Source organism: Monodelphis domestica, chromosome 3, assembly GCF_027887165.1.
Source record: "Monodelphis domestica isolate mMonDom1 chromosome 3, mMonDom1.pri, whole genome shotgun sequence".
Lineage (NCBI taxonomy): Eukaryota > Metazoa > Chordata > Mammalia > Didelphimorphia > Didelphidae > Monodelphis > Monodelphis domestica.
The window spans coordinates 224,680,242-224,696,481 of record NC_077229.1 but is presented as its reverse complement, the minus strand read 5'-3'; the positions used below and the strand labels follow the sequence as shown (position 1 = coordinate 224,696,481).

The 16,240-nt window shown below is 35.9% G+C and overlaps 1 protein-coding gene across 5 annotated transcripts in view; it reads right to left on the bottom strand.

The window, feature by feature from the left end:
- Positions 1-16,240, bottom strand: part of SLC66A2 (solute carrier family 66 member 2) — a 159,893-nt gene that overhangs the window by 35,373 nt on the left and 108,280 nt on the right. Inside the window, exon 6 of one of the 5 annotated variants that reach the window (XM_056823540.1) lies at positions 5,209-14,994. The exons of the other annotated variants lie outside the window; for them this stretch is intronic. Within the exon in view, the coding sequence (XP_056679518.1) occupies positions 14,973-14,994 (22 nt within the window). The 3' untranslated portion in view covers positions 5,209-14,972. Of the gene's footprint in view, positions 1-5,208; positions 14,995-16,240 lie in introns of those variants that run through there. 5 annotated transcript variants of the gene reach the window in all.

Genomic DNA, 16,240 nt, shown 5'->3' with positions numbered 1-16,240 from the left:
ATAAGTGAAAGCAGAAAGCTACATCTTCTGCATAGTTCTAGTGGTTATGTCCAAACTATACACAAAAGCCCCAAAATCTAAAATTCTCAGATCTATTCAATACTTTGTTTACTATAACAAAGATATAGCACAAAAAAAGCTCTCCAACAATAAGAAAGATGACTCATGTTCCAATGCAGATCCTTTCCTCAACTCTTCCAGGTAACTGGGGCAAATAGTGTAAAGTTGGGGCAGCAAATTTATTTTAATCTCTTGTAGTCTGAGCCTACTTTGAATTATGAGAGCCTACAGAAGATACCAACAAAGGAATGCAAGAAAGCTGGCTGATGTTTAAAGAGCAAAGAACAGGATTATTAGTAACAATGATGAAACTAGATCTGTCATTAAATAAAAAACTTGACTTAACTCAGTATCACCAAATCTAAATCATGAGTCCTTGGCAACCCATAGGATAGGTCTGACCTTAAGCTAACTTTGAGCTAAAAAAGCTATTTTCCTTTTCTTTATTCCTCTTTCCCCCCCAATTCTGCAAAAAAGCAATGAACTCAGGCTATCTACTCCTACTAACAAGAAAATACACAGTGCCAGATGCCGCTTGGGGGTGGGGGTGGGGGGAGGAGAAGAGAGGGAGACAAACACCAGACAGTAACTTCCGGTGTGAAATACCACAGTGGTTTGCACACAGATGCCTGAACATTTCAATAAAAATAGAAGTCTGTCACTGGGCTGCTGAAATTACACCCCTACTGTAAAGCAAGCATGCAGTTCTGGTCAGTCAGTGTACAGTTAAACAAAACAAAAAAAAAATCAATTATCCATTGAAGGAAAGTGACTAATTTGCTTGGGGGTCTGAAACAGTAACAATTTTGAAGTTTGGTTCCTCAACTTTTGCTGCAACCAGTCAAAAACTCTTAGGAAAATGATAGTGATTTAAAAAATACCATAAAGAACCTCTTCACTCATACTCATTCATCCATTCACACACACACCCTCCTCTCCATGTGTCCTGATCCCATTTCATCCACCACGCATACCATAACACCTTCTGATGAGGAATCTAGAGGGATAAAGTAGAAACATTAAGTCATCACTTGAAGCCACACTTTGCCTATTTCAGCAAAACATTTTTAGAACATACTGGACTCCTCACTTTCAACCTTGCCTTTTTCAGTCTGCTGATTCAATGGGAATAACATTACAGAAGAGAGAACAGAAATTCCTGACATCCTTTGGTGTATGCCATTTCCCAGATCAACCCTTTCACCTTTTCACCTCCAGATACATGCACAGTTTGGGAGACACAAGAGGTGAAGGATATTGGAAAGTAACTAAATCATACTATACTCACTAGACCAAGAGGTTTTAATCTACAGGATTACAGAATTGCTCCATGTTCCTATAGTCTTACAGAAGGGGAGTGACAAAAGAGAAAATTGTTTTTAAATAGAGAAAGAAACACAAAATAGCAAGTAAATAACACCCTGTGAACAATATCCTGAGAAATTTTACTATAAAGAATGAGATTATCTCCATTTGTAGAACACATTAACACTTTTCAAGTTCAATAATGTAATACTCTTGCAAAGTTCCATTCATTTAGACACCAATTGTCCAACATCTGATTAGTCCAAATGTTACCCACAGTTCAATTCAACAATAATTTTTTAAATTCTGAACTTAACAAATACTAAATAAAATGAGCTTTCTTAAACAAATAGAGCCAATAAAGAGGGTTGTATATGAAAGAACAAATCTCTTATTACATACAGCTCTATAAATTTGATGTTATTTTTCAGAAGGGTCCTGCCTTAGCTATATACTCTTTTATTCACTTTTTTTAAAAAACCCTTATCTTTCATCTTGGAATCAATACACTGTACTGGTTCCAATGCAGAGGAAGTGGTTAAGAGCTAGAGAGTGGGGATTAAGTGACTTGCCCAGGGTCACACAGAGCTAAGAAGTATCTCAGGCCAGATTTGAATACAGGACCTCCCATCTCTAGGCATAGTTCTCAATCTACTGAGCCACCTAGCTGCCCTCTTCTATTCACTTTTATAGTTGTTGGTTTGTTTTTTAAAAACTAGGTCTCCCAAACTGCTCAGGCTGGAAGTATAGGAACAACTCGGGGGCCCAACCCACTCTGATCAACATCAGTGTTCCACTTTCCAACTTGGACTGGTTTGCCCTTTTTTAGGAAATCTGGTGGCCTTCTCCATTCCCTCTCCATTTCCTGAGACCCACCATATTAATGCAAAACTGACTACTATAGCTTAGAACCCTAGAGCACACTTTTTTAGATTATTTACAATACTTCAAAGTCTCTCTGTTTCTGTATCTGTCTCTTTCACTCCTGCCCAATCAACACCAAGGACACCAAAAGAATTTTAAAATCATGAACTGATGATAAAGGGTCAAATAAGATTATTCATCATACATGTTAATCTCACATATAGGTCAATGCAGACACATTTACACCAAAAGCATAACATGAAGAGGACTCATGGATGGAGTAAGTACATTAGGACACACAAATATTTTGGATTGCATGGAAATAAAATCAACTTATTTGAGCTTCTACAGGACTCAGGCAGGCAGGAAGTTACAAAAAAATTCTTGTCTGAATGACTTCTGGTCAGAACTCATGTACAAATGTGTCATAGTATACATATGTAAAGTTTGTACAGAAAAAATGTACATTTGTATCATACTAATGGATTAATTTACTAATATAAATGTTAGGATACTAATATTTACTAACAATTCACACACAGGGAAAGACTAGTTCAGGGAAGTTTGAAACTTGAGACAGAATGATACTATATTTTATGATAAGTTTAATAGACATATAGTTACATTAGGAATTAATAGAATTTATAAAAGTTCATACTTAGAAATTGTTATATGCAAATACCAACAACAAGGAAATGGGTTCAGAGCAAGGACACATGTGATACCCAGACGAATCGCGCACCGGCTAGGGAAGGGGTGGCGGGTAAGAAAAGTAAATGATCTGTTTCCAATGAATAATGTATGAAAATGACCAAATAAAATAATGTTTTAAAAAAGAAAAAAGAAATTGTTATAGTTCATTGTGACAGGAAAGTATATTTTGTTGCAAATATGTTACAATTATTAAATCTGTTATTTGTGATCAAAAAAATACTTCTGTATTTGAATTTGACCTTCACTACCTTTTCCCATGTTTCTACAAAACCAAAATCTTAGATTAGGATTTAGTAAGAATTAGGATAGTGAAGATAGATTAGGATTTGTTATTTTGGGGTGGTGGTAGAATATTTAGGATAGTATGTTTTCATAGAATTGATAGTTAGAAGATATTAGTGTATCATTTAGGTAAGCACTGAAAATCATGGACAAAAGTCTGGTTGACTTTTCCATGAACACAGAAATGGGAGATTTATGAACAAGGAATTTGCCAAAAACAAGGGAAACCTGCAAGTTGAAGAAAAATGTTTCTGGAGAGTCAAATGGAGCATTCAGAATTTGCAGGGGGATGGAAGAGTTCCTTAAAGATTCAAAAGGAAAACTGTTGGTTTTCCTTTTGGTCAGAGATTCTGGTTAGTCTTCTATCTAAGACTGGGAAAGAGCTGGATAGGAGAGTTACTCTTCTCATACCCTTTTGCTTGACTAAGCTGACTGAAGTTTCTTGCCCAAACTAAAGACAACCCTTGGACTATAATTTCCCTTAGAAGAACTCAAAGCTATATTCCTTGAAGACCGTTTTTGATCCCACCATCAAAAGTGTCCACAAGAAATAGTTAGCAGGGATTTCCCTGTTTCCCTCTACCTTCTCTCCCTTCCTTTCAAGAAAATAAATTAGATAATTACAGCGTAACTGTCTCAAAGTCTATGTAATAGGAGGGAGGATTTTCAAAATTCCTCAAAAGAAGAAAGCTGTGAGGGGTAGATTTACCCTCTGGTCTAACTGACTCCATTATAGCTATCCATCTTAGTGGAGGAAAAGGAAGTGCTACCCAGAATTCAGTCCCCAAAAGCAGCTGTTTTTCTGACCCCATCATCTTTCAAGTCCCTCTCTCTCTATTACACCCTCTATGCTGCTAACTCAAGCCTACCTCTCAGCCTCCTCTCTCCTCTCATTGGAAGGCTGAGCAGCAAACTTCTCTTAATGTCTTTCTTTTATAGAGGGCAGAAATTAGACTCAGTTCACTACACTTTGCATCTGCTGTCCTGTCTAATTTCAACTCCATGGAACAAGATATCCTCCTCCATGCTGGATTCCTTTTGGTGACCCTTCCCACCTTCCTTCCCCTCTCCTTTCTTACCTCTTTTTGTGTGTTGTCTCCATATTTAGATTGTAAGCTCTTTGAACTCTAGGACTGCCTTTCTTTTTATTAATTATATCTCCAAGTGCTTAGCACAGTGCCTGGCACATAGTAGGCACTTAATAAATGTTTACTGGATTAGATTATAATAAATATGCATAATCAAAACAAGTCCACACATCAACCATTTCTGAAAATGTAGATCTCATTCTTTACCCCCAAGATGATCGCTGCTCTCTCAAGGGGTAAAAAAATCATACTTTATCATCAGTCCTTGGAGTCGTGGTTAATTATCTCATTATCTAATTAATTAATTAAATTTCTTAAATTTTTCACATTTTTTCAGTATACTATTTTAATTATTATATAGTTATCCTGTCAAAAAATCATTTATTAAATTCTAACTATGTACACAGTACTATGCTAGGTACTGAGGATATAAAGGCAAATTTTTTAAAGAGTTTCTGAGTTTAGAGGACTTTACATTTGATTAGGCACACACATGTAAATATATATGATTTTAAAAGTAAAATAGCACTATCTGGGAAGCTCAGAAAAGGCTTCATGTAGGCAGAGAGATCTACATTTCACCTTGAAGGAAATCAGTGATTCTAAGAGGGGAAGAGGGAAATCATTGCAGGTAAAGATGACACAGCCTGTACAAAGACATGGAGAGGAGAGACTGAAGGTCAAGTTGGGGGAAACAAGTAGTTTAGTAGTCTAGTTTGGCTGGAATAGAATACATGAAAGGGAATATCTGACAAGTCTGAAAAGGTAAACATAAACCACTATATATATATATATATATGTATATATATATATATATATATATATGTATATGACTTAAAATTCCAGGATGAGGATTCTATATGTATTTTATCCTAGAAGCAAAGGGAGTCACTAAAGAAATTTCAAGCAAGGGAAAGAAAAGGTGAAACCTATATCTTGGAAATATAAATTTAGCAGCCAAATGGAATACAGAGAAAAAAGGAAATAGACTGAAAATAGGCAACATTTAAAAAAAGTGATTAGAAGGGAATACAGTGTAGTGAACTGAGTCTAGTTTCTGCCCTCTATAAAGGAAAGACATGAAAGACATTCCAATTATGAAACTACTACTGCTATAATCCATGTAAGAAGTAACAAGGCTGTGAACTATAGTATGAGTGAAAAAGCAGATGAATTGCAAGAAACATTGTAGAAGTAAACAAAAGATTTGGCAACTGGCAAATACAAGGTGTGAGGGATTTAGAAGAGTTGAGCATGACTCTAAAGCTGTGAATCTCTGTGACTGGAAAAATGGTGGTGCCCTCAACAGAAATAAGAACATGAGGAGTCATCTACAAAGAGCCTAATTGGGCTAATGAAATTGCTAATAGTGAGTGACACAATCATAATGCATAAAGAAGATTACTTGGCAGGTGGTGTGGAAGATGAATTATGAGACACCCTGGCAGGAATGTCCATCTGAGGAGTATTTAAAAGAAGTATAGAAGGTGCCAGAAATAAGATATATTATCGAGGTAGAAATGGCAGCTCTTTGCAACTTTAAGGGAAAAAAGTATGAGTCAGGACAGAGCTTTGGGGGGCAAAATTTTAGCTAAATAACTAGCCAACAAACTAGTAGAATCTAATGACCCTCCCACTGCTACCTTTATTCAACTGACTGCCACCAGTTGTCATGCTAGCAATCTTGAACTGATGAGTCATTGAACTTGGAACTAAATGTAATTAATTATAATTAAATTCATGCAAAAAAATTCAGTTGATCAGTACAAAAATATGGATATTTGTGGGTCTGGACAGATAGACAATAGACAGATAAGAGCAGGAAAACCTAGAAGCCAATCCTATTGTGATACTTCTTAGCTTGCTGACCCAAGGTTAGCCATTTAACTTTTCAGAAATCTATGGAAATCTACCTCAAAGAACTGTTACTAAGAAATCAGGTTGCAAAACTACAAAGTGCCACCTCCCTGGCATTTATTATTACTGTAACTTGACGTTCAAATATGACGTGATCCCCCTCTACCACATTTTGACTCTTGATACCTCACTGTGACTTGGAGGTAGATACTGGCTTCTTAAAAGGTATGGCAGGTTCTACCCACCTAGAAATAATTTCCAAGTACAACTTCATTACAAACGATACAACTGTTGCTTAAAGACCCAACTTGCTAAACAGAATATGGCTCACCAGTGGATTAGCTGGTTAGATGAATCTTTTGGCCACAGCAACTTTCAAAGATTGTACCCTAAAATGAAGTAACTTTATCAATAATTGGGTGGTGGTGTTTAGTTGTTTCACTGGTGACTGACACTTCATGACCCCAAGAGTGGTCTTCTTGGCAGAGAAAATGGAATAGTTTGTTATGTCCTTCTTGAGCTCATTCTACAGATGAGAAACTGAGGCAAATAGGATCAAGTGGCTTACTCAGGGTCATACAACCAGCAAGTTTCTGAGACCAGGTTTTAACTCAGGAAGATGACTCTTTCTCAACTCTAGGCCTGGCACTCCATCCACTGTGCCACCTCACTGCCCTATTGGTGGAGGGATATCTATACTAATTAAATCATGGACCCTTAAAATACTACTTATGTAAGTGACTCTTAACCAATCCTTCCCACAACTCCTCAGACTAAGTCCTTAGTTTCTATTAAATACTCAATAAACCCCAAATATAACATGATATCTCTCAAACCTGCTTTTTGTTCATGCTGCACCCCATTCCTAGAATATACTTCCCTTAGCCTTTAACAAAATCCTTTTACTTTTTTAAGTCTAATTCTAATTCAACATAGTTTTCCTCAGTTATTCATTGATTTATCATTCCTTAATTCCTACAGAACTTATCATTTACACAATTGATACTGGAATTTAATCATAGCTTAGATCATGGTTTAATGTCCCTTTCTCCTATTAGCTCATTAAACATAGGAACTTAGTGTCTTCTATCTCTTCTGTAACTACCTGTACAATTAGAGGAACACTACATTTCAATGGTACCACTTAAACTAATTATGTTTAGCTTTCTGTCTCCTATGCCAAAGGTCAGCAAACTGGGCCAAATTAGTAGTATGGCAATGGGCTGTGGAGAAATGTGTAAATGGCAAATGAGTAGGTCTGACAATTGGTAAGTATTAAGCTGGCTGATGGTTCATCATGGAAGCAGATCACTTCTTAGTGATATTTAGTATTATGGCAATGTTTGAGAATTGGGGTTTTTTTTAAGTTTTCTTTTGGCAAATATAGGTGTGGGAAAAAAGCCTAAGTTACCCATAGCTCTACTGTTATTACCTTATTAATTATGTTGAATAACTTGGGGCTCCTAAAAGACTGTCAGTTAAAAGGCTAATTTCCAAAATATATAAGGAATTGGTCCAAATTAAAAAAAATAAGGCCCACAATATATTAGAAAAAAATTGTTCAAACTCTCAACAATTAGAGAAATTAACTTTGGGGTTTTTAACCTTATATCTATCAGATTCACAAAGATGATTTTTGTAAAAAGTAAAATGATAAATTCTAGAGGAGTAAAGAAAAAAAGACAGTAAAGCCTGGAATTGATCTAGCCATTTTGTAAAGCAAATTTGGAACAATCAAAAAGTTACTAATCTATGCATGCCCTTTTGCCCAGCTATACAACTATTAATCCCATTATCAGAGATCAAAGATAGAAAAGGATCCATACATATAAAAATATTTATAACAGCCTTTTTACAGTGGCAAGAACTGGGAGTTGGGAGCAAGGCTTAGGGAGGAATGGCTGAACAAATTATGGCATATGAATGTAATGGAATACTAATATGCCCTAAGAAATGTTGAAAGGGATGCTGTCAGAGAAACCTGGGAAAACCTGTATGCAGAGTAAAGTAAGCAAGCCATAATAATCTATACTATAACATCTTCATTATAAAGAGGTACAGCTCTAAGACTTAAAAACTCTCATAAATGCAATGATTAATCATCACTCCAGAGGATCAATTATATAAAAAAAACACCACTTGCCTCTAATTAGAGATGGATTAAATATGCAAAATGACACATGAAGGTGTGGGAAATTGTTTTGCTGAACTATGCATATCTGTTACAAGATTTCCTTTTCCTTTTTTTTCCCCTGGTATGGAAAGAGGTTAGAGGAAGAAAATGAAAAACATAAATAAATAAAAGCCTATGCCCTAAGTGAAATTTCTTCTTCAAGATTTAATTCTAATGTTTCTACATAATCTTAAGGGAACTCTTAAATGTGTTCCTGTCTCGTTGTATTGGATTAGTGAGATATAAATTGGCAGTTTTTTATAAATTCTATTTTTCTGCTCATCTTTCCTTCCTGATCCCTATAAAATAATCATGTTAAAAATATATTCTTTAGACCTAATGCTGAGTAAAGGGGTATCAATGCAAATATTCTGGCAAAATTTATTTTTGGAGTTTACTGAATTCATTAGTAAAGATAGTTACAAATCTTTCATTTCAATTCACTGATTCAGATGTTCCAATTACTTAACATTTAAAGAAAACGAAATGTATAAACAACCTTCAGCAGAAAGTTGCATAACGCCTCAAGAGTGATGTTTTAAGTACATTTTGTGCAAAGCACAGAAAGTACAGTGCCCTGAACAGAGAAAAGGCTTAATAATCAGTAAATATGTATTTATTTAAGCATCTGTCATGTGCCAGGCACTATGCTATGTACTGAATATGTCAACACAAAGAATGACAAAATCCTTACTTTTAAGGCGCATATATTTTTATTAGGGGAGACAACAGGTGCCTGTATAGGTATATATAAAATAAAAATAACAAATGGAATGGAAACTGAATTCCCAGCAATTAAATCAAAGGGTAACACACTACTAAAATTTTTGTCTGTTTATATAGAAGAAAGATATTTTCAAAACCTTTTAATGATATATCTCCAGTAGCATTTTCAACATTTTAAAGATTTATTATTTCAACTATATTTGAGGTCAATATTCTTATTAGGCTGAATTTTCATCTCTCTGATTTATCAAATTGGAGGGTAGTTTCTCAAGGCACAAGAAACACTTCCTTGAAATCACCTTTCACAGTCCTATTTTCAAAGAAGACGTGAGAGATGTGTGACTATGTACAGAATGAGAACCAGAACTCAAATGACCTTTCAAAGATTTACCCAATAAAACACCTTAATGAGACAGCAAACTAGGAGGAAATTGCCCTGGTTTAAGTTTCACAAGCTTGCCTTGATAGTAAAATCACAACTGTATGAAGAATAACAAAAATAAGTAAAAGTAGTCAGCACTTTTAAAAAACTAATATACCAAGCAGAGCCAGGAGAGCATTGTGCACAGAGACTGATGCACTGTGGTGCAATTGAATGTAATGGACTTTTCCATTAGTGGCAATGCAGTGATCCTGAACAACCCAGAGATATCTATGAGAAAGAACACTATCCACATTCAGAGGAAAAACTGTGGAAGTAAAAACACAGAAGAAAAACTGTTTGATTACATGGATCGAGGGGAATATGATTGGGGATGTAGATTCTAAATGAACATCCTAATGCAAACACTAACAACATAGAAATGGGTTCTGATCAAGGACACATGTAATACCCAGTGGAACTGTGTGTCAGCTATGGGGAGGGGTGGGGGAGGGGAGGGAGGAATAGAACATGATTTTTGTAACCAAGGAATAATGTTTGAAATTGACCAAATAAAAATAAAACAAAAAACTAATACACCAAAAGGATTATCTTCAAGGCAAGAGTCTCCCCTAGGATTGTAAGGCTTCCTCAAAGCCAGGAACCACCCCCATCATGAAATAATAATTGCGACTAATATAGTAGTTGTAATAATTAAAATAGTTAAGTATATAAACTGTAATGATTAAAATAGTGGAAGACTTAAATTGTAGTTGATATAAGAGTAGATGAATAAGTTGTGATCACAGGAAATATGTTTTCACTACAGTGTCTTGTTTTTAAATCAAATATAAGGTGGTCACCAGGGAAATATTCCCAATTATTAAATATATACCCAAGTCAACTGGGTTTTATAGAAATTTTAATTAATAACAATGAGGAATTGAGAAAAGGGGGAATAATGAGAAAAGGATAGGCCGGCCCAGGGCAGCCCTGGCCAATCCAGGCCTAAGCCCTTAAGAGAAAGATCAGTCAGTCCTTAATCACTCACCACAAGATCTGTCCAAGCAAGGATTTAGTGACACCAGGCCAGCATCATCTCAGCTGCCTCCACCAGCTCAATCCTCAATCTGAATGCACATCTGAATGAATCTGAGCTCCTATTTAAAGGGCATTTTCTCCTGTCACCTCCCCTAAGTCCTTATATCTACCAATTACAGTAGACGTTTTTCAAAGGACAGACCATTCTTAGTTCACACCTGAGTAGACTAATCTTTTGAGTAATTCACACCTGAGTAGACTAGAATCTCTGAGTAAGTTTTCACCTCTTTGTTCCTTGTAAATTCACAAGTTGCCTGACCTTTATAGGTACTTAGCACCCTTTTGTATTAGTCCTAAAATAGGCATGGCTTAAGTATGGGTTTAAGTACTTTTCATTGTTCAGCAAGGAGTTTTTTCCCCTAAAGCAGACTTAAGTAGGGGTGGAGTAGAGGTCTCATATTCCTGATCTAAGTAGAGTTCTCACATTCTTGATCTAAGTTAGCTTCACTGCCCAAATGGGGAATGGTCCCAATGGGGAATTTTTAAGGTTTACAATCCTAACCCTATTAAGTAGGGTCTGAAAATTTTTAAGATTCACATAGTTTAAGATGTACAAAGAGCTTCCTCTACAACAACCATGTAAAGGAGCTGGTGTATGTATTATCCTCTCAACTTTACAGAAGAAACCAAGGTTCTAGGGGCTTAAATGGTTTGTTTATGGCCATACAGTTAATAATTGGGCTTCACTCCCAAATCTCCTGCTTTAAGATAAAGAACAAGTTAAAGCAAAACACTTAAAAGGGATATATTTAACTCTAAAATTCAAGACACATCCAAATATAGAAAGCAACTTATACTTAAAAATAAAGGAAAGGGGGAAAGGTAGGTGGCTAAATGGATAGAGTCAGGACTGGAAATGAGAGATACTGGGTTCAAATATAGATTCAAATACTTCCTAGGTGTGTGACCCTGGGCAAGTCACTTAACTCCCATTGCCTATCCTTTACTGCTCCTCTGCCTTAGATATTATTAATATCTATTAATAATACTTAATAGTGATTCTAGAATGGAAAGTTAGAGTTTTGGTTTTGTTTTGTTTTTTAAGAGAGAAAGAATTAAGGAAAATCACTTAGGGCACTAGGCTATGGAACCGTCAGCAATGGAGACCACATTCAGTATTTAAGGATCATAGCATAACTGAGGCTTCCAAGAGCCAGCCATTCATTTCATTTAGGTTCATTTCCTTGCTTAACTTCCCCTTAGCCTAATCTCCCTAATAATTATCATTGCCCTTCATTCAGGTTAGAGACTATATTCATATTTGGTATTTAGAAATCTCTTCTCTGCACTTCCTTTCCAAATCCAGTGGCAGCATTTAAAAATTTGCACTCATTTGCCAAAGTACCTTCAGGCTCCAGCAGACCTCAAAGGCTACTTAAGAATTTCATGTGACATTATTCTAATTCCCATTTCTTGCTCTTCTGCTTCCGTTTCAGTTGGTAGGTACCTTTAAATGGTAAATATTATAGAAAATAAATGCTTCATGTCATGTGAAAACCAATATTCCCACTAGCATTAGTATATGATGCTACAGTAACTTTAAGGCCACAACCGATTAACACTAATGTCTGAACCAACTTCAAGGAAAATGAAGAGAAGCCAAAGCAATAAAGATGATCTCATTTAAAGCTTCATAATCTCATGGCCTGTCAAGGCTTGAAATGAATGCTTTCCATTGTTTCTTGCAGACAGAATTTGGGACTGTCCATCTGAAAGATCAGATTATAGGTTACTGTTTCATATCCTGCAGGATAATCAGACTCAGTTGGATGGGTTATAAATACATCCAAATCATCACTGACTCTAAAGGTCTCTCAATTTGCTATGTAATCTTCTGAGCCACAGAATGTTAAGGCTGATGATCCCATATGAATAAAATTGTGATCCTTTCAAAATAAAATACTATTAAATTAGAAGCAATTACATATTTATAGGGTAGTCAGGGTCAAGGAGAAAGAATAACAAGTAACCAAGGTGACTAAGAAATTTTTTTAACAGAAAGTTTGAACAAAAAGATGAATCCATCTTCGTTTTTAATTCATTCACTTGGGAGATATTTTATGATTGCCTATATTTTAACATTTAAGGCACAGGATTTGGATACATCTTTAAAAAAAAAACTTACCTTCTGTCTTAGAATCAATACTATATATTAGTTCTAAAGCAGAAGACTGTTAAAGACTAGGCAATAAGGGTTAAGTGAATTACCTAGGATCAGACAGCTAGGAAGTGTCTAAGGCCCAATTTGAACCCAGGATCTCTCATCTTCAGGCTTGGCTCTTTATCTACTCAGCCTACCTAGCTGTTCCCATTTTCTTTTAATGACTACATCTGTAGTAAGCCAAACCTCTGGAGTGAAAAGTCCATATCCTATCATACACTCAACAAGACAGGCTTTTCATTTAGTCTTTAGAGTACCACAAAAATGTACTAGCTGAACAAAAATTACACAGGGAAAGGGTCACTCCTCCAGGGATAGAACCCATATTCTGGTGCCTTAAATGAACACCAATTACTATAAACATTTATAACTACATTCAAGTAAATCTCCTCTATCTTAGTTTGGCTTTTACAACTGTTAAACTTCTCCCTGGAGCTAATTAAATGCAGTCTGCATGCTCATGGTCCCAGTTCTTGGGGAGCCTCCTAGGATGGTGCCCCACCAAATGAAAACAAAAATTTCTACATATCTAGATTTAAGGTTATTAAAGTCTCTAATATAATTAAGTCAGAATAACCATGGGGATTCACTGAACTACTGCTTTATTTTGTTCAGGCCAGACAATAATATTATTCTGGTCACCACTTTTGTCACCCAGAAAAATTATTTCTCCCTTGGGTTGCTGTGGCTAAGTCATGAAAAATAATGGCTCTGAAGAGTTATTTATAACTGATTTTTTTTTAAAGAGCTGAAAAGCTGCGAACAATTGTTATTAAACTAATTACCCTTTCAAGGAGAAATGATAAGTGGTGACAATACCCTGAAGTGGTGTACTCTACCTACTTCATCTTTCTTTGGTCTCTCTCCCTTCAGCATGTCTATACTCTTCTTTTTTTCTCTTCCCCCTTCCATTTCAACTAACCATAGTGTTAAAAAATGAAGCAATACTGATTTTGTTCTCAATAATAAATAACCTTTACATGACACTTTAAGATTTACCAAGTGTGGAAGAGAGAAAGTGGGAAAGCATGCAACAAGACAGGAGTAGCTGAGACTGATGACCTGTCATTCAAACAAGAGTATTCTTTTTGGAATGTTACCGGGAAATGCAGTTGAAAAAAGGAACAGACCAACTGAAGGGTTATACCTTTATCCTTGAAGACAGAAAGGAGAGGTTGTCTTTTGACTTTGAAGACAGAAGAAAGAAGGACAAAGTCCAGCTCTCTCTCTGATTTACTCTGTTGTGATAGTGATGAACTTCCAGATCAGCCATTTCTCCCAATTGAAATATTCCACCATCCTCCAAACTGAGACTCATTGTAGTATTAGGGAAATCCCCAACCCTCTTACCTCCATCTTTCCTGTCTTCCCCAAATAAACCCCTTACTTAAGCTAAAAAAGAGAAAGAATATTTCATTTGAGACATCATAAACTCACTCTGACTTGATTTAGAGAAACCAAAAGAAAGGAGCCTGAAGGGAAGAAAAGGGAGGCTGAAGGGAGGAAAAGGGAGGAAAAGAAGGGAGGAAGGGAGAAATAAAAAAGAAGATAACAGCCTGATCTTTAGTTATCAATTACCAATCAAAATAGTCCCTTATTAAACAAGTCTATTTGATTTTTCCAACAATCAATCCCATGATATAAGTCCCACAAGTATTAGTTGCCATATTTTACAGATGAGCAAAATTAAGGCCCCTAGTGATCCTGAGGTCAGAGAAGACTGAGCTGGGTTTCCTTTAAGGAGACAAGGAGGCCATCCTTCCAAGTTTGGTTGATCCAAGGGACTAGGGCTTGAACTATTAGCATCAAACATTGCTTCTTTATCCCTAAAGACATTTTTTAAAAAACCACATCTTATTACGAAGTGGTGTAAAAGATTTATCAAAACCTGCCTGCTATTGCCTTCCTGGAAGTTCCTCTGATCCAGAGTTTGTAGTAGCACACATGAAAGCCTAGGAAAGCAGAAATTGAATCCTCTTAATCTTTTGTCATAAGTAAATTTATGTTTATCAAATTTATAGAGTAGAAGCACTTTATACCAATTCCAAGCCTGAATCATTTGAGTGAGTGGGCTCAGTTAACACAGGCCCAAGAACATTAGTTAGTCCATGGTCAACTGCTAATGAGTTTGGAATCAAGAATTCAAAAGCAGGTCTTTCTCAAAATGTTTCCCTTACCCCAAGTCCAGGGAGCTGTCCCACACACCATATTCAATTTTGCTTAAGTGTTTAAATTATCTGTTGTATTTGCTGAATGTCTTTGTATTGCTGGTTTTACTTCTTAAAAATTGGAGAAATTAAACCTTAAAAGAGAAAGAGAGAGAAATAGCCTAAATCAAGTTATATCAGTATGAACATTTGATTTTTGGCTCCTGTGTATCAGAGTAGAAGGGGTCTATTCTTCACTCCTGAGTTAAGAAATATATACCCAAAATAATTTGTTAAAAAGTAATTGTAAAACATTAAAAAGTGATAATTTCAAGAGCAATTTGTTAGTAAATAGTTGTTTTTACTATCAAAGAGATGCCCTAATACATCTAGGCTTTTCCCCTGCAAGATTTGTAGCCCTTGGAATTTTAGCCAATAAAGAATATGAAGCCATCTCCCTGTAAATAACACTGTTTGTTAATAGAAGCATGAAGTCTACTACCAAAGAATTTCACCAACCTCCTAAATGAAAGACCCTGTGATCGCTAAACATTACTTATAGAGGAAGGTGTGTCCTCTTTCTGACTGGCCTGATAGTAAGACCTTTAGACTTCCTCATTGGTGGATATTTTGAAAAAAGGAGGTAGGTTTAAAGACTTCAATTCCTCTCTCATTACTTCATCATAGGAGGTGAGTCTATGCCAAATAAGGAAAATGTCAACATGCCCTACTTTCAAATAAGTGAAAATTCACCAACAAGGGAAATGTGGCCAACCTGCCCCTTTTCTGGCATATTAAGAAATGCAAAGTCAAGGACTTATGAAACTCATCTTTTTCTAACAGTCTTTGGCTAGAAAAACAAAAGTTGTCTCAATCATGTTTCACTAGAACTTTCCCTTTTTGGGGACCTAGTCACACCACAAATTTAGATGATCTATTTAGCAAGGACAAAGATGGTTTATGCTTTCAAATGCCTCAGAAAGAGTTCTTGATTACAAATTTTAAAAATCAGGTCTGCATCCTACCTTTAATAAAAGACAAAAGGATCCAGCCATGAGGTCTGGGCTGATTCGGCCTAACCTTGGAACTCCCAAAAGGCTTAGGGGAAAATGAATGATTTCCCACATAAATATTGCTAATAATATAATTCAACATTAATTCTCCTCAGATTTCTCATACAACATTCAACAGAGAAAAGATTTTGTGAATTTCAGGAGTGAAGACAAATGGAAGCCATTTCCTAACAAAATGGTTAACATAAAACTGAATTTTTTTTTTTTTAGTTGGAAGATACCTCAGTGACCAACTATTTGAACCTATACCCCCAAAATGAATATCCCAGCATAGCATCCTGACAATTGGTCTTCTAGCCTATTCTGAAAATCTACAATGAGAGGAAAC